The 27,000-nt window shown below is 41.0% G+C and overlaps 1 protein-coding gene across 13 annotated transcripts in view; it reads left to right on the top strand.

Moving 5' to 3' along the window:
- Positions 1 to 27,000, top strand: part of NFIA (nuclear factor I A) — a 371,559-nt gene that overhangs the window by 254,256 nt on the left and 90,303 nt on the right. For all 13 annotated transcript variants that reach the window (XM_042997406.1, XM_042997401.1, XM_042997402.1 and 10 more), the window contains 2 exons: positions 9,696 to 9,813; positions 16,534 to 16,661. In XM_042997406.1, coding sequence (XP_042853340.1) covers positions 9,696 to 9,813; positions 16,534 to 16,661 — 246 coding nt within the window. The remainder of the gene's footprint in view (positions 1 to 9,695; positions 9,814 to 16,533; positions 16,662 to 27,000) is intronic.

The following is a 27,000-nucleotide window of genomic DNA, read 5'->3' on the forward strand; positions in this document are numbered from 1 at the left end:
GTTATAGTGATCTCTGATCATATGTTCGTCTATTTCTGATCTTTTCTAGCTAATTCATGGGTTATGCTCTCTAGATGTAATACATTATATAAAATCCATATTTAAGATGGCAGCGTGGTATCATGGCCCAGGATATAGAAGTGAGGATCTGACCCTGCCATTTACCACTATATGACTTTGGGCATTACTGATCCCCCTCTCTCAGCTATGTTCTCCTCCTAGTCAGCAATCATTTATTCAGTCAGCAAATCCATTCTATACCAGCTGTGTTCTAGGCCTGCATCTGAATGCAGTAACACCTCTCAGGAGTGTTTTCAGGATTAAGTGAGAGAATGTCAGGTGTCTAGCATATCCTAGATGCTCAACAGTGGTGACTACAATGGTTATTATTGAACGAAGCCTCTGTCCCTGGTCTTCTTTTACTGTGTGTGTTCAGAGCTGATCCTTTAGGGGATCACACTATCAGCAAATTTATTAAAAACGTGTGTGTGTGTGTGTGTGTGTGTGTGTGTGTGTGTCTGTATGTGCTCTGTGTGCATGTATAAATTAAAAAGGACTGATTTTAGATTCAAGTTCTAAAAGTCCATTTATTAGAAGGACCATTCCCGTGACCCCTTCCAAATTACTAATTCTGATGGAATAAGAGCATGCCAATACGAGATCTAATTCATCTGCTTTAGGAAGCCAGAAAATTCTTATTCCTCAACTTTTCAGCCCAACCTATACTTCTGCGTTATTCTGGAAATTTCTCTTCCAGGGTATCCTAATGGGTAGCAAGATGTTTTAAAATTCTCAATCTAACACTGACAGGTTAACAACTTTTTAAGTCACTAGCCACACCTTGGTTATTTGTAATCAGTTTTTTTTTAAATAGTACTCAATTCTATAGTATTTGAATTTTGCTTTCTTATATATTATGGACATAAAAATTCCCTGTGAGGAACAGGGGCACCCTGAGGTCATTACCGCAATGTGATTTTTTTCATGAACTTTTCCATATGAACTCATAAGCCTCAATTTTTTTTAAGAGCAGATATTCCTATCCAATAGGTAACATTGGAAAACTAAAAGGTATTTTTGAGATTTTCAAAAGCCTAACAGAAATTTTACATTACCAGCACAATAAGACCACAAATATTACTGAGATTTTGGCTGGCATATATTTCCCTAGCTAACACCTGCTGATTAGAAAGACTCTTGTTGGTGACACCATCGGCACGTCCAGGATGAGATCACTACAGCCCATGCTCAGCAGAGCCACGTGTTAAGTCTGACAGGGGAACTGAGTTAATGCAGTCTGTGATTGATAGGAGTACCTATTAACACCCAGGATCTTCCAGTGGATGGAGGAGGGGGACAAAATAGTTCTTAGTGAAAATATTGAGAATTATTAGTATAGACAGCTGGATTTGTAGGTTGTTGGGATGAGACCGTTGATACAGTTTGGTTTCCTAACAGCTAATGGTCAGACAGTCCCCGTGCACTCTTGGTAAAGGGGCTTATGTTTAGAAGCCCTTCCCTGGTTATAGATCACAGTGGTGGAAAGGCGTCTTATGCCATCATATCCGTCCCCTGTCAGGGAAGACTTAATCCCATGGCTGAGGCTGTATCAGATACTAAACGGGTACCACATTTGACCTCAACCAAAAGCTAAGATGAGATGATACTCTAAAATGCAGAAAATCGATTTCAGTCCCAAAGGCAGAAGCCACTAATGCAGGAGCTCAGTCAGCATTGCCAACCCCACTGTGGATTGCTCTGCCCGACCAGTGTCAGGCCCTCCATCCCGGGAAGCCCTGGCCAATACTCCCAGCTGGAAAGCCCTGGAAATGCAAAGAAGGAAGATGATGAGATAGAAGTTTCCCACTTAATTGATACATGATCTTTTTTTCTATATAAATCTTGTTGAATCTATCTCTCTAGTTACTGATGATGAAGGAAAGACAGAGTAGAAATGTTAAGTTTCACTTCTGTTTCTTTGGGCTGATATCTGGAGATATTTAAGGCTCACTGACCTAGCTGTGTGATCTTGAACACGTTACTTAACCTTACAGCTAATTTTCTCATTTGTAAATGAGAATAAACAAATACATGTTCTGTGGGGACACTGCAAGGCTGAAGTGAGATAATAATTCAGGTAAAAACACATAGCACATCAGCCTGGCACATGATAAACGATCAATAAATATTAGTTCTTAGCTGTTTTTTATTAATAAGCTCATATCATTTTCATTCAATTCAGCAAACATTTGTTGCATGTGTGATATATGAAGCATCTCATGCTGTGTGCTGAGGAGAATACAGAAATGAGTAGAAATAGTTCCCTCATTTATAAAGTAGATAACCTAAGTTTCTTGAAATCCAAGACTAAGCTTCCTTCGTGGCAATAAAGTGACTGAATACACTAACTCACAAACTGAATTCACAATCATCAAAGATAAACCATCTGCAAGATTCAGAGCAGGGAGGAAGAGGGTATCAGAGAATTGTTCTGTTTTAATGGGAAGGAAACATTTTTTCTGAAATAAAAATTTCTCTGTTCACCTCTTCCTCCCCCTTCTGGCACCACAAACCCACATATTTCTTAACTTGTGTCCACAAATGTGAATGTGTGAAAACGGTGCTCTGTCTGCATCCGCAGATGCCGTTGACGGGGTTAAAACATTCTGCTCGCTTTTGGCACCTAATACTATGTTTCATAAAAAGCCTTGCTTAAATCTCATAATAGCAGGGAAGCTCATTTCCACATAGAGGGAAATCCTTGTTTTGGTCCAGTGCCTTTCTTTTATGTTCCATTTTGGAAAACTATACTCCTAGCCTGCCTTGGTCAGACCTTTTAGAAAGGCAGGGTAGGAAAAGGAGATCAGCACGCGGTTTACAGACCAGAAATCTGCTTGGCACAGGAGTTGCTGAAGACTGTGGCGTAGAAGCTGCAGAGAACGTACCTTTATGATTGATTTCCATTCAAGTCAGACTGACTGCAGTGTGGTCATTTTTCTAACCCATAACTGCTCACACTGCGGCGGTCTGCTATCTGCAGGGTGTCTGAATTATAGCCGTGTATGTCCGTGTTACCTCTTACACAAATTACTTACACTGGTTTCTTTTTCCATGCAAATTCATCAGTTTTACAGCCCCTCATAGCCACAGTCAGGAAACTCTGGCCAACAGCACAAATTGATAAAATGAGTTAATTTTACTATACTTATGTGTTTTTTTTTTCTTTCTAAAAGCCTTCTCTCATAGGCAGTGTTCAGGAAGCATATTACAGTAAAAGGAAGATAACAAAGGAGTTGAATTTTCTTGCCATAAATTACTTTCCAAGTTAATTCCCTTTAACGATGATTCCAGATTTGCTTGAGTGTGCATAGCATTGTGTATTTTACAACTGTGCCTTTGATAGAAAGAAGACCAAGCATTTTCCCATGTTCACTCCTTTTGTGCCAGTGACATGGACTGTCTTATGAGATCTTTGCCACTAGAATGCAAAACAACACTAAATTGTGCTGGGCCTCTAGAACTGTGTGCTTGTTGTTGGAATGTTTTTTACCCCCAAGCCTTAATAGACAAGTTCCCAAAGTCCCAGTGAGTACATAAGATTACACAATCCGGAGAGAAATACACCTCTCTTATTTTTTTCCTACTTATTTAATACATTGAAAATGAAGTACTATATCCTGGTAGTCTTTTTTGAAGGTTACCTATCAGCCATGCGTCCATATTCCTTAGTTGCCATGGAGTTTCAAGGAAGGGGCAGCTATGATCGTTCATCTCTAAAATGTAAACCCCACAAGGGCAGGGGGCCTTATATATCTTGTCCAATGATGGATCTCAAGCATCTGGAACAGCACCTGACACATGAAAAGTGCTCCATGAAATTTGTCGAATCCCATAAGAGGCAGCATCTCAGAGACTATGGGCCGTTAGCAATAGGCTGGCCACACTAGTCACTCAGTTAATGCTCCCCACGGATTCCTGCTGAACAAGTTGTAAACTCAGTGTACGGTCATCCCCCAGGCAGAGTAGCTTGAAATTTTGGATAGAATTTTTTTTTCCATCACCCTCTCTTTTCCAACAACGCAAGCCCAAGCAGATTGTCTCTGGTGGATGGCAGAAGTTCAATAACCACAACCTTATCCAACTACTAATGTGTACAGAAGAGCAGGTCATTAAGAGGGTTGGCTACTAAAGTAACCCCTTTCTTCCAATAGCCCACATTACTATAATGATTCCTTAATAGCAAACCATTTATTAAAAAATGACACAAAGACTGCATTCTACTCGTGACAGGAAAGAAGGGGGTGGGGGGGAAGGGACAAAGGGCTTAGAAATGACATCCGATGAGACGATTCCCAAAAGTTAATCTTTTGAGAAAAACTCCTCTATGAAACAAAATCCACAAAAACTTCGGGTGTGAGTCATTGCAGTGCTACTTAAGAAAGTCGAGGAACCAGTCCTCACGCTCCTGTGTAGATTTATGGATTTCTGAGTTTCGTTTTGCATTGTGTAAAGTTGGGGGGCGCAGAGGGCAAATGGAGAGGGTGACTGCTGATTCCCCTTAATTCAGGACATATTTATTGCTCATCATCTGTTGTGTTGTATTATTGATTGTCGTACAAGACTCTGCAGAGCTGTTTACGAACACGGAAAAGGCTATTGGAGCTGTAGGATTAAAGGTCCTCTGGTAGGACCCTCTGACTTCACGACCAGGGAACGTTACTTCACCTCTTTGTGCTTCAGTTCTTTCCCAGGAGCGCTGTGAGTTTAAATGAGATGATGTGCTTAAAGGGCCCAGACCGGCATCTGGCCCGTAAACGATGCTTAATAAACATTAAGCTTTGTTATTGTGCTGGTTATGGCCATGGCAGTGCTGGTGAGTTTGCATTTCTAACATAATTATTATGAGAGTTGTGAGGTCCAAAAGTTTAAATGACTTCGGCTACACGGGTGGTTGTTGGCAAGGCTGAAACTCTAGACAGTCTCACCCAGGCTGAGACCAGCACTTTTTCTATGGCCTAGGATGTCTGGTCCTCAAAATGCACTCAATCTGGCTGGGGAAAAAATGTCATGTATGAGATCATTTAAGAATGATAGAGCCTAGGGTCGAGTACAAGTGGAACAAAATCAGGTTTCACACTATATGGAACAGACAGAAAGTGTTGTGGTTGGTCCAGTCCTTCCTTATCATCCCCACCCTTGATTGACAGTGGCTACATAATCTCTGTGACATATCAGCAGGCTGTTAGTCTTTGGCTTCAGAAGCCCAGCATGACATCCTAGGCAGACATTGTTCAAGTCATTTAACCCTTGACAACTTTTAGTTCCCCAATTTGCAAAAAGGACTTATTCCTATTATTAGCTAAGAAGTGCATTGTGTTACATACATCTTATTGATATTTTATATTTGTTAGAATGGTATGATCCATATGCTTGTGTATGCCCTTTCACAGTGCACATCTGGACACTGATCTTTTGTACCTGTTTACCAAGGTGACAAACATCCATTGTGAAAATTCTGTTTTCTTTCTTGGCAACATGGTTTAGGCCTCCATTCCCTCTTGCCACAACTCCTGCATCAACTTTCCAACGGGTTTCCCCCCTTAGTCCCCTTTTGTGCATTCTGTATAATGTTTCTCAATTCAACAATGATCATTTCCCTACTCAGAAACAGTCATGGATCCCACAGGTCACTAACTGTACTTCCTGCCTCCAAACTTACGCACATACTCTGTCATTTGCCTAGAAACTCTCTCCTCTGCCTCTTCAAATCCTGCCATCCTTGAAGCCTAAGTGTAAGTGTCCAACCCTTCTTGAAATTGAATCTTTTTTTGATCCCGTGAGCCAATATGATCCATCATGCCTTTGAATTTTCCTAACACATCCTTTGCATTTCTCCTATGAGATTTATCACATTCAGCCTTGAATTTGTTCAAGTATTGTTTCGTCATTCCGCTCTGTTGTAAACCTTGTGAGACAGAGACACTGTATACCTTTTTATCATCTCAAGTTTATGGCAAATATTGTAAATGAGTGGCAGGGTAGTATGACAGGAAAAGCAATGGGTGTCGCAGTGAGACATTCTAGAATTTTAATCTTGGACCTCCCTCTTTCTTGCCTCTCTGTGATCCATGACAAACAAGTTAACCTCATTTCAGGGCTTAGTTTTTCTCTCGTAGAAAAGGTACTGTCCTCTAAAAAAGGTTGATTTGTGGATTGAGTGAGGTATAAGAAAAATGGTCCCCAGGTACTCAGGAAAGCCGGCTGAAAGCCCACCTCTCCTAGTTACCTCTCTAAGGCTCTTCCTATTCTCCAGTTGAGAGGCACTGAGAATACCCAACTCACTGCAGGGACACTTAATGGTAACCCCTCCCCACAGGTCTGAGGCTTTCTCTTTAACTGTCACCGTACCACTGAATCTGATCGCATTCCAATCGGCTGACCTTCATGTGAGACATATGTACCCAGACACTCCCGGGGGATGTTTCCTCACCTGACTGTTCTGAAGAACGCAGAGTTTGGGTTGGTGCTTTATTAGGACGATGTAACCCAGGTTGTGAAACCCATTCTCATTTCAGAAATCTAATGATGTCATAAAACTTTTCAGGCGCTCATAGCCAGTTTTCCAGGCCCTGAAGTTACACACCATAACTGCAGTAGACACTTCGAGAAGCGTCATAACGCTGCCAGTCCACCTGATGCCGTTTGCTAGATCACACACACTGTGCTAAGTGCTTTAACAGGAAGTCAATATATGGGCAAGTGAAGGAACATTTCTGTGGGTTCGTTATTTTTTTTTTTTAAGTCTCTCTGAGAGGTGTGCGCACTATATTTACACTGTATCTTCCATTCTTCGCCTATTCTGGCTCCCTTGACATTTTGAAAAGATAATCTAGGCAGAGGACCTTTTTCCAGAGTAGAATGTGGTAAATAGAATGTTAAGTGTAAGCGCCGCTGGGCAGAGGGCCCCAGACTTCTCTCAGTCCAGCCAGGTCTCTCACTCACATCTCGCTTTATCTTTCCTTCCGAGCCTGGGAGTGAGGCTTGCGCACTGTGGCCGGTGCTCAGGCATGATGCACCTGCTGCATTCAGCGGATGCCTGAGCCCCATCCCAAGGCTTTGAAAGAAAAATCTAAATCCATACCCTCGACACTGATCAGCTGCATCTCTCTTCTTTAGTTAATGAGACGTGTGGATCTTTAAGCTCCACGGAGGCACAAACATTAATAAGTACCTGTTATATGTCAGGCTGCTAAGAGAGGTGAGCGGTGATGTATTTGAGTAGTCTCCTCCCCACCCCCAGAGCCTATTTCATACATAAAATATTATGGAATAAAAGGGGAAACTATGCAGATAAATTTAGTATAAAGGCAAATTGGGGAATGGCTAGCAAAATTATTCATTGGAACTCTGTTTACACTTATTGTCAAGTCTAACCATTCGTCTTTGAACTAAAGGCCTTTCCTCCATTACAGCCTGTCATTAAGAGATATGTTTGAATTTCAGAAAAGTATATGTGAATTTTAGAGCTTTCTATTTCTTGGCAGTGACTGTTTTAATATAGTTGTGATTAAGGTCTAGCCATTGCTATTAACCCAACAACTCAGTGTTTATTCTTAGATATTATTGTATCCCTTCCCCCCTTTCCTTGATTACATAGTTCTCTTATGGTACTACATTTCACCCAGTTGCCCAAGTAGTAATCCTGGGAACCGTCCCATACTCCCCCTTTTCCGTTATTACTACACTGAAGAAGTTAACACATTTTCCTGATTCTAATTCCTAAATAACTTACACTAGGCTCCTCCTTCTCATCCCTTGAGTTTAGACCCATCCCCACCTTGTCGTTTTTAAATGACTCCGCTGGCCTCTATGGTTTTACTGATTATATTCTTCAACTGCCGCCCTGTCCCCCATGCCTACCCTCACCACAGGATGATGTTTCTAGGTTATAAAGGCAAGTCTGATGATGCATTCTCACATTCTGCTGGTTCTCCTTTAACTGGCAACCAGTTCCAGTTGACCAATGCTTACTGACTGCCTCGTGGTGTCAGGGATTATATTAGATGCTGGCAATATAGCCCCAATGGCCCCCAATTAGTAGAGTGTGATAAAGCGCTTTGATAGCTTATAAACTAGGGAATGTGCTGGACTCACATCCACTGTCCTTAAAGAACCCTACCAGGGCCTTCGGAAACTGACCTTAACCTTCCCCTCTTTTTCCCATGTATTATGAACTTTATCACACCAAGTTATCAGAAAACCAGTATTCATTTTATGTTCTCTTACCTTTATAAATGCTGCTCCCCCTACCTAACATGCCTCTATCCCTCTCAGTTGGGTGAGCCCCACTTATCCTTTTAACATCTTCCCAGGCATCATGTTTTCTGAGGCCTTTTTTGCCCCTGGAACTTCTTATTCCCCAGCTGGGTTGGATACCCACTTCTGTGTGGCCATATAAATTTAGGAATAACTCGAGCAAAAGACTTATCACACTGTATTGAAATTAACCTGCCAGCCTTCCCTCTAGAGTTGTTTCAGGGTGGGGATATGTCTTTCATCTAAGCGCCTTCCTTACCCTGCACCATTCTTGGCAATGAAAGTCCTTGGTTCATGATATTTCTAATTATCCCTTCTTCTTATGGATATTAGCCTCTGTTTAATTTATTTATATATCCACTTACCTGGGCTTAACTCTCAAACCAATGTCTTAATACAGTAATACATGAATCTGTGTCTCCCACTTTTGCATAATCTTTCAAAAGAAGAGAATATTTGTACTAATATAGTTGTACCACTAGCTGTGCACAGAGTTGTTTTAGAAGATTGATAGATGTTATTTATTCATTCAAAAATATTTATTTAAGCTGCTACTGTAAACAAGGTGGTCTGGAGGCTCCAGACCATAAAAAATACAGAGAATCACATCTCACCTAAGGATCAGCTCTGAAAATCACATATAGTCAAAATTATCCTTACCAATCCCTTAAATCAGACCTCAGCAACTTCTACATAAATATTTTCTGGTTTGTGAGCCATATGGTGTCTGTTGTGGCTGCTTGTCTCTGCTATCACAGTGCAGAAGCAGAGACAATATGTAAATAAATGGGTGTGACCATCTTCCAGTAAAACTTTATTAAGAACTGCAGCCCAGGAACCATGGTTAGAGGACACTGCCTCCAGGGAGAAGGTGGGACAACTAAAGTAATGGCATATGTAGGTGCCATGGCAATTCAGAGTAAGGAGAAATCACACATTTTTCATCACAGGAAATTGACAATGGGAAACCCAGAAAGTTGAGTTTGTGGTTCTGGACTAATTCCAAAATGCTGATGAGTGAAAGCTATCAAGATCAGCCAAAATTAGGAAAGTCCAGAGAATGTTCTTGCTGGTCATCCAAGAAAAGTTTCAAAGCAAAACATGGAGGCGTTTTTGTTAAAAGCATCCAGGAATGTTGCAGTCTTGGTGACAGTTTGCCATTATTACAAAAAGAGAAAAGATAAAAGGTAAAATATAAAACAGAGTCCTTCTGTTATAGGTGATTTTTGTTGTCAACAATAATTGGAGGTCAGAGTTCATTACTGATGATTTTGGATAAGCTTATCAAAGAAATTTAGAAATAAAATGTGTTAAATGCAACAATGATATGTGTCCTCATTGATCATTTATTCACAGAACATAACTTTTTTTTTTCCTAGCACCAATAGCTGCAGGAACTGGCCCAAATTTTTCTCTCTCAGATTTGGAAAGTTCTTCATACTACAGCATGAGTCCAGGAGCGATGAGGAGGTCTTTACCCAGCACGTCCTCTACCAGGTAATTTGATTGGTGGCTCTCCCTAGTTACACACCTTGATTTTGAGCCTAGAGGCACTTGCAATGTGTGTTTGCTGGTAGAAGATATTAGAGAAGTGTGTTCAGCCCCATCAGACTTTCAGTCTCATTGGGAAGAGAAAGCAAATGCACATACAGCAGAAACAAACAAACAAACAAACATCTATACACACACACACACACACACACACACACAGTGTGGCATAGGCTAAAAATAGTTAAAGCTTTATTCAAAAAGACAGACTTGAGTTCAGTGATAAATGTTGGTTAGGGTTGGCAAGATGGGAAGGAAAAGGAATGGGGTCTGGGTGGGGTAAAGACATGAGCAAAGCATAGAGAAAGATGCATGATGAACACAGCATGTTCTCAGGAGATTAAGGACAGCTCTTGACCAGGGGATAGGGCACCTGTTTTGGCTTGTTTGGCAAAATGTTGACACTGGCGACACCAGTTCCAGTCCCCATGCCCACAGCAGATATTACATCTCAGTCCCTTCGCTTTTCCCCCAAAGGCCTCAAAATCCAGGCTACTGGAGTTGCCTGTGACATTGATATCTAGGTGTGAGGTTGTAAAAATGAATGCAGTCCTATGGCACAGGGAGGGGTGGGGGTGCTGGATTATAAATTCTGTTGCACCAGGGGACCTTTAAAAAAGTAAAACTGGAAGAGCACAACCAGATAATGATTCCAGGGTTCTTGATCCCCTCGAGGTCACAAAGCCCAAATCAAAACGAAGCATTTTGCAAGACCCTGTTGTCTCTGGATAACCGGTACCAGAAGGAAAGGGATTAGGCATTAAACCCACAGTATTCTTTTACAAATTGGCTTTAGCACTGGACTGTGACAACAAAGAAAAGAATGGTGTAGAATGATCTTTAATGTTTGTGTACTTTGCAGAAAAAAAAAAATGTTTCACAAAGGTATATTCTTCTTTAAAGCAAGCCCCAGAATTTTATAATTTAAAACAATGGCCAAATTATAGAAATTTTCCTTGGTAGAGATTCCTTCTTACCTTGACTTTATATATTTTAACCAGCATTACTTAAAGAAAGAAAGAAAGAAAGAAAGAAAGAAAGAAAGAAAGAAAGAAAGAAAGAAAGAAAGAAAGAAAAAGAAAGAAAGAAGAAAGGGAAAAAAGAAAAAGAATCAGCTTAGTCATTACTAATACCTCGAAGACAGCTAAAGAAACAGTTATTCCCTAAATACAACCACCAAATCCTCCCCTCATCTTTCATGTCGTTTAAATGTTCCCCTTAGTTCACTGTAGTATCAGATCCTCAGGGGGGAAAAAAAGTTTGAAATCCAAAGTACATTTATAATGAAAGAATGAGATTGTGAACGCATTCGGATGTTAATACATTTTGAGGATTTTGAATGTTTGCTGATGGAAGGGACATTGTGTGTAACGGCACTCAGTCAACATGAAAAAGCTTTGCAAACACTTGTGGCAGTGATTAATTTAAAAGTTGATGGGCTGTTTGTTTTTCATATGTGTGCTACGCATGTACCATGGACGTCCCAAACAGTGCTTCTCACCCCCATCCTTTGGACTTCTCCAGCTGTTTGATTGCCTTTTGTTGTGATTCTCTGAGTGGAAACCTGGTTTTTAATGTCATTTAAAAGGCTACTGTCAGTCTCATATTCTGCAAATAACTAACCCTGATAAGGAGCTAATTATAAACATCAGCAGTAGTTAATAACTTGGTAATATGTTTGTTTTACTCTCATTAGGCTCTCCTAGGATAATTTTTTTTTAAAAAAATTATTCTCTAAATATATAGACTCAGCAGAATTATCTGTGTACAGGTTAGAAAATGTGCCCAGAAGAATACCCCAGATTTACATATAGAAAAGTTCATCCACCAATCAATATTTGTTCATGCTGTGCCAATATTAATTGGTCACTTGCTCTGTAGCAGACACTGTGTGAGATGCTTTACATACCTGATATGATTTAATATTCACAATACTTTTACAATATAGACAGTGTTGCCATTTAACACCGACTGGATCAACCCACAACCCAGAGAAGTTAAGTAACTTGCCCAAGGTCACAGATCTAGTAAATGGCAGAGTCTATATTCAAATTCAGGTGTGCTGGAACTTTAAAAACACGGTATTCTAGGGCCACCTGTGTGGCTCAGTCAGTTGAGCATCTAACTGTTGATTTTGGCTCAGGTCATGATCCCAGGGTCATGGGATCAAGCCCCATATTGGCCTCTGCAGTGAGCTTGGAACCTTAAAGTTTCTCTTTCTCTCCCATCTGCCCGTCTCCCTCACTTGTGCGCTCTGTCTCTCTGTCCTTCTCTCTCTCTCTCAAAATAATTAATTAATTAAAAACATGATATTTTCCCATTGGATCCCCTTAGGAATGGGGCTCACTCTTTCAGTAAGGAACAATAGAACATAAATCCCCCCAAAAAGGAATATCTACTATCCCTATTTTTCCTGGATACTTAGTGTTTGCTACCTTGAATTATTATTACCATCTTTTGAGATCTGTACGGGTCCTGCCTCCCCATCCAGACTGTTAAATCCCATAGAGGACGGTGTGTAATTCGGCAACATTTATGTATTTTTTTATTTAAAAAAATATTGTGTTTATTTGTTTTTGACAGAGAGAGAGAGACAGAGCATGAGCAGGGAGGGGCAGAAAGAGAGGGAGACAACAGAATCTGAAACAGGCTCCAGGCTCTGAGCTGTCAGCACAGAGCCCGATGCGGGGCTGGAACTCACAAACTGCGAGATCATGACCTGAGCCGAAGTCGGACACTCAACCGACTGAGCCACCCAGGCGCCCCAATTCGGCAACATTTATTAAGTAACAAGGGTATTGTCCTAGGCACTGTGGATATAAAGTCAAGTAATAGGAGCTTCTGTATCTAATGGTAGAGACTGACAAATAAATGAAAAATTTCAGTTCAGGGTACTATGAACGTGCAGGAAAGAGGCATTTTGCAGTTTTGTGGGTACAAGGTAAGGCTTTTATGCTTTGCATATAGTAGGAATTAAACAAACATTTGGAATGAAGGTAATAGTTTTACCTTAATTTCTGGGTGGATTTTCTAGGAACACAACAAATTACACACACAGAAAGAGATGGTGCATCACTCCTCAAAAGAGTATTTCTCTTCCCTCTTATGTAGAGATCTTACTGGTACTTTCTTATTTTCCTCAAATGTTTCTGGGAGAATAGAATCAGTGTATTCAAAAGTCAAGAGCAAGAAACCAGAATCAATGACTGATGCATTTCTACATTAAAACAAATAATAAAGGAGATTGATAGGCATTAACTATAGCTCTGTACCTCTTCATGGTAAACATCTCCAAAATCATAGAAGGGGTTGTGTAAAAATTGGGATAAAATATACTTTTTTTCTCCCAAAGAACTTCATCAAGATAAACTAACTGTCAAGGTTGTGAAGTCAGTAAACTTTGTCTTCGAAGCCTTCCACTTGTCCATCTTGGCACTGCTGACTTTCTTCACTCTTGGATCTTTTTCTCTCCTCCACTCTGTTCCTCTGCCCTGCAGACATTTGTCCTGTATCAAACCTCTGAAAAGTCCTTGGTTTCACGCTAAGGTGAGAGCTAATAAGTACAGACTTCCACCTTTAGGATTTAATACCTGCACAGGGAATTTGCTTTTTATTAAAGGACATCAAGGAAATCAAAAGCTTTAGAAACTCAGAAAAATATTAATAACGGAAGAATGATGGGCAGTGAGTGGAGTTGGCCTTTTGCGTTAGATCTCATTGAATCATGACACTTGGCAAATGCTTGTCACAAGTACTCATGTGGCTGTTTCTAAGTCACCAGCCCAATTCAGCAGTTTTTTGAACATCTGCTATTAGCCAAACACAGGCAATAGAGATTTAAAAAAAGAAGAAAAGAAAGAAGGCCCTTTCCCTACAGATCTCACAGTCACATCAGAACATAAAGGTCTTGCCTTTTATTAACCAGGAAACATCAGGGAAATATGTATTTTGTTTTTAACTTCTATTCCACCAACTTCCAGAATGATTTCAAGTGGCTTTCAACTTTTAAATACAGCAAGTACTGTTAAATATAGAGAGGCCAGAGACCATATGAAAAGATAGGAGAGATTGTTAGATCAGAAACCTTAACCAAGAGTCTAATCCTGAGATTCCTGGTTGCCAAGGCAAGAAGGGAAAGCACTATGTTATATAATGTGCATTTCTGATAAAAGGAAACAATAGAAATTAATTCAAAGTGTCCATATTTTTTTTCTGGCTTATGTATTTGGAATAATTTTTTTTTATGTGCACTTCCTTCTATCAAAAATGTCTAGGGGCACCTGAGTGGCTCACTTGGTTAAGCACCTGACTTCGGCTCAGGTCATGATCTCCTGGTTTATGAGTTCAAGCCCCACATCGGGCTCTGTGCTGACAGCTCAGAGCCTAGAGCCTGCTTCAGATTCTGTGCCTCCCTCTCTTTCTGCCCCTCCCCCACTCACATTTTTTCTCTCTCTGTCTCTCTCTCTCTGTCTCTCTCTCCCTCTCAAAAAATAAACATTAAAAATATTTTTAAAAATTTTTTCTCTCAGATGTAGTTTCACATAAAATATAGAAAAGTTGTTCCAGTGGCTATTTTTCATTGAACTTCAAGGAAAGCCCAGCAAAGGACATAAAATAAGTTATGAAAGGTTTTTCCTTTGGGTACGAAGCTAGCATGCTACAGATGTGTTGCCTTCCTGTGATTTGGCTTTAATGAGAATAGAACTTAAAGGCAAAGAATACTGGAATACCAACTTTAATCGTTAAAATTTCTTGCCTTAAATTGGGTCCTCCACATTTTTTTATTCAGATTGCTGCAATAGCCTCTTAAACACCTCCCTGCCCGTAGGTTCTGTCTCCTTTTTTCTTTGCTTTTCCAAAGCCATCATCTGCAAAATGACCAGAGTGACCTTTCTGAAATCGACTCTAATGTCACTCCCTGTTGAGACTCTTTCAGGGAGTCTCCATTGCTTGTAGGACAAAATCCAGATATGTAATTTCTTCTGTAACCTCCACCCCACTTCTTTCACGATGGCCCTCCCCCGACTTCAGCCAGGCCAAACACCTGGCAGTTCTCTGTGTGTGTCACGCCTTCCTCATGATGTGGCTTTTGCCTGATACACACCTCCCTCCTGGGGGTGATGTTCAGAATGTCCGATAACCTGTGTGACATGAGCATACCGATTAGAACAGAGGTCGCTCTGCCACAATGCTCACGCTAAGTCCTGGAATGCCCCAGATGCACCAGAGACGTTAGCCCTTTAGTTTTTGGATCGTGAGGGTGTCCTGGGGCAAATACCGGGGTGGCAAGGGTGGGGAAACTTACAGAGCTTGAGACAGTGGCACTTTGCCAATTGATATAGAAGTATTTCAATATTTTGAAATAATAATGGCTGCCTGAGTGGTGCATGAGCTGAAAAGCAGCCTCTCTGTGCCCTTTCCTTCCTTAAACCCTGTGTCCTTGACACTCACTCTTTACAGCTCAGGAACTATCTCCTTCAGGAAGCTTTTCCCAACCTTCCAGGCATATCATTGTTTGCTTCTTTCATCAATGAACCCACTGTGTCATACATGCGCTTGCACGATAGTACCTGTATTTCTCTTTTGCACAATTTTATTTACGTCTATGAGACGGGGCCGTGTCTCATGCATCTCTATATCCCAGCATTTAGCACAGCCCCTAGTACATAGAAGGGACACAGCATGTGTTTGATAAATGAAAACATATTAAAAATTCTGTACCCTGACACATGAGGAAGAGGTTTCCCAGTGGGCACTCCCACTAGGTATGAAATCTATTCATTCTGCTAGTACGTTAGTGACATAATCAATTAAGACAATTAGAACATATTAGCAACATGGCATTTCACTGTCTTTTTACTCCTGAAGCCTCAACTTGGGAGAAAAATTCAGTCCTTCAACTGAAAGAAATGAGATACATTCTGGAAATTTCCCAATCATGCCTTTACAAAAATAACAAATCCAGAACTTCATTTTGGGAACCTCTGTAGAGGCACAAAAAGAGGAAGGGCATAAAAAGGATAGGGCTGCTCTTTTTTCCATGTCCCCGATTCTCAGAGGGAAATGCACTCCTTGCCCCTATTTTTTTTTTTTTATCTGTCTTGTTCACTGTATTATCTCTAGCATCTACATCAGAATCTGGACTATTGTAGCTGCACAGCAAATATTTTTTGAATGAACAGATCCAAGTGGAAGATGAGAAAACACAGGGAAAAAAAAAACCAAAAGCAATCCAAGCTTTTCTCAAAGAGCTGTCAACCCTGATTTTTACCCTTTCTGGGGTGCCAGAGGTCTAGGGACATTGCTGATGGCTAGGGGCCAGCTGCTGCCTGAGGAGACACGAAATGTGGTCTTCTTACGGACACTTCCCGGTGGAGACAAGAGCAGGAGCCAGCCACCAGTTCCTCAAAGGAGAAAGGAACAGGATGTGGCAGTGGCAGCATCTTGAGGGACAATAAAAATCAAACCCAGACACTTGGAACAACACAGACCCACGACTTTGTTCCACCTCCAGTGACTCACTAACCTGAACCTGAGCCTAGAGAGAGTCCTAGAACTCCACCGAGTCGCCCAATTACTTCCTCCTTTGGCTTTCTTTCAGCCAGAGATGCAGTGTCCAAGAGAGGTGGTTTGGAAGGCTTTTAAACTTGTACCCGTTTATTATTTCAGCTCCACAAAGCGCCTCAAGTCCGTGGAGGATGAAATGGACAGTCCTGGTGAAGAGCCATTTTACACAGGCCAAGGGCGCTCCCCGGGAAGCGGCAGTCAGTCGAGCGGATGGCATGAAGTGGAGCCAGGTAAGCGGGGCGGGCGCGCTCAGGCCTACAATGCACATGGCGGCCATGCCACGTACAGAGAAGGAAGCAGGCTCGAAGCAGTCGACGGGCTGAACACGAACACTTGTTTGTCTCTGGCTGCTACTTTCTTGAAAGGGCGGCCGTGCAAAGCAGCAGTTCAACTGAAATGAAAGGCTGGAAGAACAGTGTGTGGTTTTTGACGCTTCCATATTTTTACCTGCACTACAATCCCATATGCATTTGCCTTTGCTTTTGTCTTTATGCCAAGAGCCTTTGGGGATTGGCTTTTTGGATTGTCTTGGAACACTCTTAAATAGAAACCTGTCAACTTTTTCAACTGGACTAGGAGACTGGGCTCCCTGTGCCACAGTTTATACTTAGATTTGTGTAAAAGGAGGAGATGTTTAAATATTTTTTTCCTAATTTTGGCTATCATCATGATTGTTTTTCTATTTAAATGGAACAACTATCTTTATGTCCATCTCTAGTGAAATAAGCAAATGATGACTGCTATTCTGACCTCCCGGGATAGTCTAGTCTTGGCTCTGGAGTCTTGAGAGGAATAGTTTGGATAGCAGGAACCTTTTGAAACCTTAATCAATGTCTAACCTCCACATGAACAAGGGAGAATCTTCTCCAGTGCCTTCCTCAATCTGCAAAGTCAGATGAATCAAGAGGTTAGAGTGTGGGCTTTGGAATAGACAGAATGTAATCCTGGCTCTAGCTCCTGCTGGCTGTGGGATTATGGGCAAATGACCTAACCTCTCTGAGCATAAATGTTCCCATTTCTTTATTTTGTCAATAATAATAGCGGTTTCAGTGCTCTTGAGAATTAAATAAGGTAATATATATGACCCATCTAAGAATTATACATAGCACAGAGTAAATTTAAAACAAAATGCTTTCTGATCGTTCTCCCCCACCTATGCCTCAGAGTGATTCCTTGCAAGAGCAGACAGGCACCAAGGAGATTTCTGAGCCCACCCTTTGGTCTTCAGATCTTAACTTCTGTCTCTCCTCCCTGACGTGTTAAAAAGCAGTCCTCAGAGGCAATAGCATGAGGGAGATTTGGGGGTTGATGGAACTGTCCTGTATCCTGATTGTGGTGGTGGGTTCAGTAATCCATCTATATGTGTGTTTATGTTCACAGAAACGTACACCTTCCATCCCCCACCCCTACAGTTTTATTGTATGATAATCGAAAACAGAACAAGACCGAACAAGACCTCGGGCCCCATTGGACGAGTCCTTTATCTCACTCCCCTTACTGAAAGGCAGAAATTTCACTTGGCCTTGCTTCTACCTAGCAGGCTCACTCACGTACTCAGCCATCCTCATAGGGAGCTTTCTGTGGATGAGACACCGCCTGGTTCTGGGAACTCCGGGGTGAATGGGAAGGCTGTGGCTTTTGCTTTCAAGGAATTCATGGTTGGGGGTCGGAAACCTGCTGAAGGAGATCATTACTTGGTGATATGGCAAGTAGGGAGATGGGGACATTAGTCTCCTTTTTCTCATTGTTTCTAATTATTACCAACACAGCACTCAGGGTGTGGTGGACCGTCTGTCAAGGTGCAGCTTCGTGCCACACTTAGCCCATGCCAGTTCACTGAAAGTGGCTAAGAAATAAGCCCAGGCTGGGCACCTGGGTATCTCAGTCTGTTGAGCATCTGACTCTTGATTTTGGCTTAGGTCATGATCCTGGGGATGTGGGATTGAGCCCCACGTTGGGCTCTGCCCCAAGCATGGAGCCTGCTTAAGATTCTTCCTCCCTCTGCCCCTCTCCCTGGCTCACACATGCTCTCTCTCTCAAAAAAAAAAAAAAAAAAGAAAGAAAGAAAGAAAAAAAAAAACCCAGGCCTAAATGAAAATGCTGACTGCTGACTGCTTATTGCCACTAATGGCATCATCAGCAAGACCTCAGGATAGTGCCAATGAAAAGTTTATGTGCTATTAAAAAATTAAAAGATGTACAACTTCTTTGAACCCTTTTTAAAAGGCTAATTAGAGTCCTATCCAGTTCACCTGCTTCAGTGAAAATCAGAATCAAAATAGGTAGGTTTGGTACATTGTGTTCGAGTGTTGTACTAATGCAGTTTTATACATATTGAAGCTGCTTTGCTGTGTTGATATACGTGAAGCTCCCCCACCATGAGACTGTTCTCTGGGTCCTTAAGTAGATTTTTGGGAAGCCTATTGGGGGCAGAGAGGGTAGGTTAAATATAGGGTACTTTGACCTAGTGACTTGTTTTCAGAGTAATTCTATTCCTGTTTGCACCTTATGATTTAAATGATCATAAATTTTAACATCTGAATGCCTGTATCCTTCACAGTTATTAAATAATGGAAGTTTAATGGCCGGCTTATTTGGGGGTAATGATACTATATATGTAGCATGATAGAGAAATCCCCCACAATTATACTATATTCTTGGATTGGTGCTCCATTCTGTATCCCTGTTTCATCACAGAAAAATGCAGTTTCATGGTATATGTGTTGGGAGTGGAGACGGGGGTGGGGGGGAGAGGACAGTGGATACGTTTATATGTGGCCATATTCAGCATAGAAAGTCATAATTGAAACAGGGCCTGAGGGGACATTAAAACTCAACCAAAGGATGTTGTACATGTTCGTGGTGACTTTGGTGTCATTAACTCACACCAGCCATTTTAAATGGATAATTTATGCTGCCAGATGGTCCTTTTTGGGGATTTTCCATCTAGCCCAATCCCCTTTTTGGCACAGAGAACACCCTTATGTTGTTCCCACACTGATCCGGGCCTGCATAGCTTTTCCCCAGGGGTACAGTTCATTGAGTAGGAGGCTTTTAGTGGTTCACTCATGTAAATTACCTTCAGAACATGTTGGGAGTTATGTATATCTGAATGCACTGGCAGAATCTTGGTTACCTACATTGGAGATAATTCTCTAAAACAAATACTAAAAGATACTTTCTTTTTGCCTCAGAGGTGACACAGGAAGCAAGGCCTGTCCTTACTCCTCACTCAGAGAGCTTTGCATCTGTTTACCTGCCCTCAAATGCTTTTTTAGAACTCCCGGCCAAAAGAGGGCCGAAGGTTGCCAGAGGAGACAAATTTCCTTGAGCAACAGGAAGGCTTTGGAAAGTAAAACAAACCAGACATGCAGTAAATTACATGGGCTCTTTCAAATGTCTTTTGTAGTATCCTGTTCCCCATTAGTTTATCTCAGCACTTTTAGCGCACAGCTCTTATTATCTGGGAAGAAGGGCATAGGAGATGAAAGATGATGTTAGTTTAAGAACAGCAGACAACCTCAAGCTGACTTTTGCTTCTCTTACAATGCTACATTTGTTCCCTCCACTTAGTTTCATTTCCCAGTTATCTCAAAACTGGGTTAGATTCGAAGCTTTGAAGCTAATCATGCACTGATGAAATGAGTCCTATGAAATTCTATCAAGCAAAAACTCACATACCATCAACTCTTGTTTATCTGTACAAATGAAAAATTGCAGAGAAACTGATAATGCACATAAATAGGAAGGAAACCAACAGGCAGGCGCCTACATTGAATCAGACACTATGCACAGTGCTTTTGGATATATGGTAAAAATTATAGTTAGCGATTGTATGAGTACCTACTGTTTATCAAGTTTTTTATTTAATTACTCTAAATTATGCAAGATAGAATGATCTTGCCTCTGTATAGATGAAAACGGAATTATAAAAGGATAAGTGGGGCACCTGGGTGGCTCAGTCGGTTCAGCAGCCGTCTCTTGATTTCGGCTCAGGTCATGCTCTCACAGTTCCTGAAATCGAGTCCCGCATTGAGCTCCTCACTGGCAGCATAGAGCCTGCTTGGGATTCTCTCTCTTCTTCTCTTTCTGCCCCTCCCCAGCTCGTGCACATGCACTTGTACTCTCTCTCTCTGTCTCTAAATAAATAAATAAATAATGAATGAATGAATGAATGAATGAATAAGTGACTTGCCTAGGGCCATACAGATAGCAAACCTGTGGATACAGGATCCAAATTGCAACCTAAATCTAAGTTCAGAGTTTAAGTTTTGTCTTCTATGCTCAGTAACCCCTTTTACCATAATGTTTATGCTTATAATTTAAGGTCTCATGTCCTGGGCTCGTACTGAAATTAAAACCATAATAATAAAAAACAAAAAACTCATCAGAAAGACCTAAAAAGTCCCCCACTTTCCTTACCCCAAACCCTTGTCATACAACTGAAACCAGAGAAGGAATGTGGGTTATGAAATACTCAAAGGACACAATATATGAGCAAATAGTATTAACTGTTAACAGAGGAAAATATCATTTTTTCCCATAAAATCCAATCATATTCAGCATCCCGATCTTTCTTCAAATAATATCTCACTGGAGGGGCCCCCAGTGATCTAAATAGTTGCTGTTTCTCTTCCATCATTTTATAATTTGTAACCCTACTTTTTTTCCCCTCCATACCACTGTCCATTGCTGCTGTGTTCTGTCTCTAGAATGTACACTCCATGAGCAGTGGGACTCAGTGAGTATTTCCCACTGCTATATTCCCAGCATCCGTATAGCATCTGACACATAATAGGTACTCAGTAAATATTGATTGATTGAATGAACGGAGCCTATAAAGCTCCATTGGGGTGTTGTCAATAAACCTGAAAACAGAATTGGCCACCAGTAATCCTCCTAGAATTGATATTTACTATATTCTCAATCTGTAGACCATTATTTAGTCACATCCAGATACTAACAAGTAAGCAGAACAGTCGCTGAGCCTCAAGCATGGGCCCCATGGACAGGTAATAGTGTACCAGACTTTATTACAGATACCCTTGCCTTCAAGGGTATTCCTTTAAGTGAATCAAACCTTTATTTTTTTAAGACAGTACTTTATTTTTTTTAAGATAATTCTTTTTAAGATAATTCAGTGTTACAAGCTTTATAACAAGAACCACAATAGTGAATTTTTATAGAATATTTTATGTAACCACCCTGATTTATGTCTGATATTTTTCAGATTTCCATATCAAAGTTTCTCTTACACAAGTATGAGGAACACCCATATGAGACACTATATCGTATGAGGTATAACCTAGCTACTCAAAGTGTGGCCAGAGGACTGGCAACATGGCAACATCACCTGAGAACTTATTAAAAATAAAGAATTTTATGGGGCGCCTGGGTGGCTCAGTCGGTTGAGCGGCCGACTTCAGCTCAGGTCACGATCTCACAGCTCGTGAGTTCGAGCCCCGCGTCGGGCTCTGTGCTGACAGCTCAGAGCCTGGAGCCTGCTTCTGCTTCTGTGTCTCCCTCTCTCTCTGCCCCTAACCCACCTACATTCTGTCTCTATCTCTCTCAAAAATGAATAAACATTAAAAAAAAATTAAATAAGGAATTTTAGGCCCTACCCAGAGCAACTGAATTTTAACAGCTGATGATGTTTATCTGGGTGATGTTTATAGGTGTTAGGGATTGAAAAACACTCACACCAGACCCCTCCCTTGACTGTTCCCTGTGAACAGTGGTGACTATTTTCACCACTCAGTCTTTGTCTAGAGGCACCCTGAACTTTCCATGTTGTACTCCCCAACCTTCCTCCCTATTTTAAATAGGAATGCCTTTAACATTTTTCTAGATAGATAAAAATCTAACCTCTTTTAAGACATATCAGAGAAGGTAGTACACTCATGCAATGATTCATGCAGTGTTTAGATACCTCACTGCATGAAAGAACGTTCTCCATCTCTTTCATCTTCCTCCACTTTAAGTGCACGAAGAATGGCTGATTGGTATAATTCAAGTCAAACCAAGTCATTGAATACTAAGTGCCAGCCGGGTGCAGTTATGGAGTACATACAAAGACAACTCCAACAAGTCCCTATTTTTATGGGCACATCAAATGTCCTCACTTATCAGTCACTGTCTGTGAGATGAGAACTGTTGTTTCTGCCCCGTCTCTGTCACACAGTTACCACGGTCAATGAGGTAATGAATTTGAACTTGAACATTCCAAGTGCCAAAGTCCTTTTTTAAAGTTAATGTTCTCTAATCATGCGAAGTATCATTGAGATTGTACTCAGCTGATGGTAGTTGAAAACAGGCAGGGTTAAATCCTGTAGAAGTAAAAGAAGGCTGTTGTTCAATCTGACTGGAGAATTAAGGACACTTTCCTCAAACGGCGGCCATGGAACGAGGTTTCACTTGGAACCCAGATGAGAAACATTCAGATACTTGAACGTGGGACTTGGTATTTCGCAGCCTTTCATCTATTAGTATATATAAATGTAAGTGCTCTTTCTGCCTCTTTCTTCCTAAGTTGCAAGGCAGCTTTGTGGTTGTCCTATGAACCTTCTCAGGTTCTGTGTCACCCAAAGTGACTCATTGAAGGGTCCAGTGCACTTCACAGATTCCTGAGGGCCACCACTTACTGTCCTTAGGACCACACCTGCATCAAGCATATACATTTCAGTGTAGTTGCAGCAGAAGTTAAGATCAATTTCTGTTGCGAAAAAACATGAAATTATGGGACTTTTCAGTGAAATCTAGTACTGTGCCTGAAAACAGGAGTAAGAGGCTCCTTCAATTTTCTCCTGTAGAAAATGTTCAGAAATAGCATGGCCTTCAATTATATTGGGATTGCAAAACCTTGCTAACAGACACAATTGCATTAGCCACGTTGTTGGACGTTCTACACAGTTCAGTGAAACATTTGTAAGTCAAATTTGATAAGTAGTAAGTTTAATTGTAGTTATTTTCATAAAATCTTTCAGTGATAAACTTCTTTCAGAGATAAACTTCTTCCCAAAGACTAAGTAGTCTTCATTTTTGAAGGTCAAAATCAAGCACTGCAGTAATATGTGGTCTGTTCTTACCATAATTATTAAGTAAAGAAATACATTTTTTAAAGGCATTTGTAGAAGAATGGCTTCGTAAACATCTGGTCAACCCCTAGCCTGGGACCTTTAGAACCAGAGTTCAGTGTCACCGCTACTGCAAGCACAGTTGCATTTTTCAGACTTCTGTTCGTTCGTTGTAACTTTAAATACCACACGTTAGGTTCACTTGGATTCCCAACTCTGCTGGTCCTAATTTGACTGCCAGCCGTCATCCATCAATTGTAAGAGTGGGGGAAGTTTACCAACTTAAACTTGTAGCTGAGACACATAAGGAGGAGGCCTATTATCAGTGCCAATAAAAAGGCAGCAGGCTGGTAACAGTAGTACATTGATCACAGACACTCCGCTGCACTAGCATATATTAGGGACAGTGATTAAATCTCCCACAGTCTCCTGCCGTAATAAGAATAGTCACTGTTACAGAACACTGCCATAGGATCAATGTCTTGGCTTTTCTTCTGCATTTATGGAGCAGTGGGGAAGCATCATTCTGCAACAACATTCTCTTCCATTATCCCTTGAGTATTGGCACCTGCTCATTAGAGATGGGTACACCAGGGAACACTGGTAGAGTAGCAAGGGGGCTGTTCTTTAGTGACCCTCCTTTATCAGAGAAATTTCATCCAAACAAGGGGTTATGACAGGAAAGCTATATTACACAGTAGCACTCTAACCACCCTTCCAAAATGTCCTTACTTTTTTTTTTTTTTTCAAGGCTGTTTTTATTTTTTAAGGCCAAATAAAGGGCCCAAAATAACCTATTGTAATCGGGAGTCCAAAAGGTTACCTATAAAAAGAAAAGAAATACTCTTCCCACATATATATAAATGTATCATATACGAGGAAACACAGTAAAAAAAAAAAAAAATTACTGTTGTTTTCCTGAAGCCCAGTATAGTACGTGGCACAGGGTACCCATTCAGTCAATATCCGTTGAATAAATAAACGATAAGATGGAGGCCACGCATGTCTGATCTTGCCCTTTGAGCAGGGTGAAGTGCTCTGGAGGCAGAGTGCTGCGTAGGTTTGTTGTACGAAGGAGTGAAGCTTCACTTGTATCCGAGAACCCAGATGCACAATTTTGTGAATACAGAGGCTCCCAGGAAAACAGATGCTGCATTTCAGCTGGGCTTGTCTGAGTAAATAAATTATCCAGATCTCCAAATTTTTAATTTCATGTTTGAAATTGAGGCTGTGTAAACATTCCAGAAAGAAGGAAGAAAGAGATGTAGCTTATACCTTGGGTGTGTGTGTGTGTGTGTGTGTGTGTGTGTGTGTGTGTGAAATCTTCTGCCCTGCCCTGTTCCTGTCTCCATCTTCAGCACAGCCCCAGTGGCCTCTGTTAGCAAAGTGCTGGCTCATCATGTGGCCTTATTTAGCATGTAGTAAGGAGGAACCGTAAAGCAAATTTTATTCCAGCCACAACAATCTTCACAGGCTCGCTGAGGAGGGAGAAAATAAGAGTGAAATAGAATGCGTTGCAAAGAGGAAAGAGTACAAATTAAGAATCAAAACTCTACAATTCTTGTATTCTGCCATGAACCCAACCCGCCTGGGAATTTTAGCCGAGTACTTCTCTGAATTTTCATTTCCTCCTATGTAAACAACTGGGGGCAGGGGAACAGCTTAGCCTGCATGATTTGTAAGTTTGAAATGATCAGCTGAGATGATAATAGAAGTAGGGACTGCCATTTATGAAGCACCAGCTGTGTGCAAGGTTCTGTGCATGGCACCAGACGTATTTTTAACATATGTAAAGTAGACGTAATAAACCATAAGGCTTTATACAAATCCTATATATCTTTTTGTTCCGGTAAATACTTTGAAAACTCTGAAGTGCTGGGGCGCCTGGGTGGCTTGGTCGGTTAAGCGTCCGACTTCGGCTCAGGTCATGATCTCACGGTCTGTGAGTTCGAGTCCCGTATTGGGCTCTGTGCTGACAGCTCAGAGCCTGGAGCCTGTTTCAGATTCTGTGTCTCCCTCTCTCTGACCCTCCCCCGTTCATGCTCTGTCTCTCTCTGTCTCAAAAATAAATAAACATTAAAAAAAAAAGTTAAAAAAAAAACAAACTCTGAAGTGCTGTATGAGTTTAAGATACAAGCATTCCTCAGTTGTTTGTGCTCCCCTTTATTGTACTTCTCAGATATTGTGTTTTTAACAAATTGAAGGTTTGTTGCAATTCTGTGTCAAGCAAGTCTCTTGGCATCATTTTTCCAGTAGCATTTGCTCACTTCATGTCTCTGTGTCATATTTTGGTAATTCTTGCAATATTGCAAGCTTTTTCATCACTATTATATTTGATATGGTGATCTGTGATCAGTGGTTATGTTGTAGGAAGCTCCGATGATGGTTAGCATAGAAATAAGGTATTTTTATTTTAAAGTTTATTACTTATTTTGAGAGAGGGAGAGCATGAACAGGGAACAGGCAGAGAGAGAGGGAGAGATAGAATCCCAAGCAGGCTCTGGGCTGTCAGCATGGAGCATGACACAGGACTGAAACCCACGAACCATGAGATCATGACCTGAGCCGAAACTGAGAGTCAATCGCTGACTTAGCCACTCCGGTGCCCCAGTAATAAAATATTTTTAAATTAAGTTATGTACATTGTTTTTTTAGACATAATGCCACTACCCACTTAGTAGACTATCGTATCGTGTAAATATAACTTTTGTATGCACTGGGAAACCAAAAAATTCATTTGATTTGCTTTTTTGCAATCTTTGCCTTATTGTGGTAGTCTGGAACCGAACCTGCATTATCTCCAAGGTACGCCTGCAGTCACATGCTCTACCACTGAGCTGTACCCCCTCTCTGAGGCATGCCTGTACGTGAAATTAAGTTGAAAACATATTGCACATATCTGTGTCTTTTTTATGCAAAGCACTATGCAAGGTGATACAGGGAAAAATAAACAAACAACCCAAGATAGACCTTGCCCTCAAACTGCTTACAGCCAGTGAAGGAAGGAGGGGTAACTGCTTAAACAAGTATCCAGTGGCTACAATACAAGGCAAGAGTAGGCTGATTCATTCAGGGTAGGAGTTTATTCATTGGTTTGGGCCACAATCCTCCACCCTGTCAACCATTCCATTATTAAAGGAGCATCAGTAAATGCTAGTGCCTATTTATTTCCCTTCATAATACAAGTCTTATCTTTCTTTATCTCTAAAAATCATGCAGAAAACCAGCGTGCTAGAAACCTCTTAGGAAGTACACAGATCTTTCTGCACCCATGGACTCAAATCTCCCCTTCCTGAAAAAAGAGTGTTCTGATTTATGGGTAATGAAATTGGGCAGAATCTAAGCAAATGTTTACTTAGAGGAAACACAATTATTCTGAATTGACATTCAATTCACCAAAGGGAAGAATAATCAGAAAGTATAGTTGGAAGAGAAGAAACAAAAGAGATAGGTATTTATAGGTAACTAGATAAATAACAGATCAGACTTACCTAAG

This window comes from Panthera tigris, chromosome C1, assembly GCF_018350195.1.
Source record: "Panthera tigris isolate Pti1 chromosome C1, P.tigris_Pti1_mat1.1, whole genome shotgun sequence".
NCBI classification, from domain to species: Eukaryota; Metazoa; Chordata; class Mammalia; order Carnivora; family Felidae; genus Panthera; species Panthera tigris.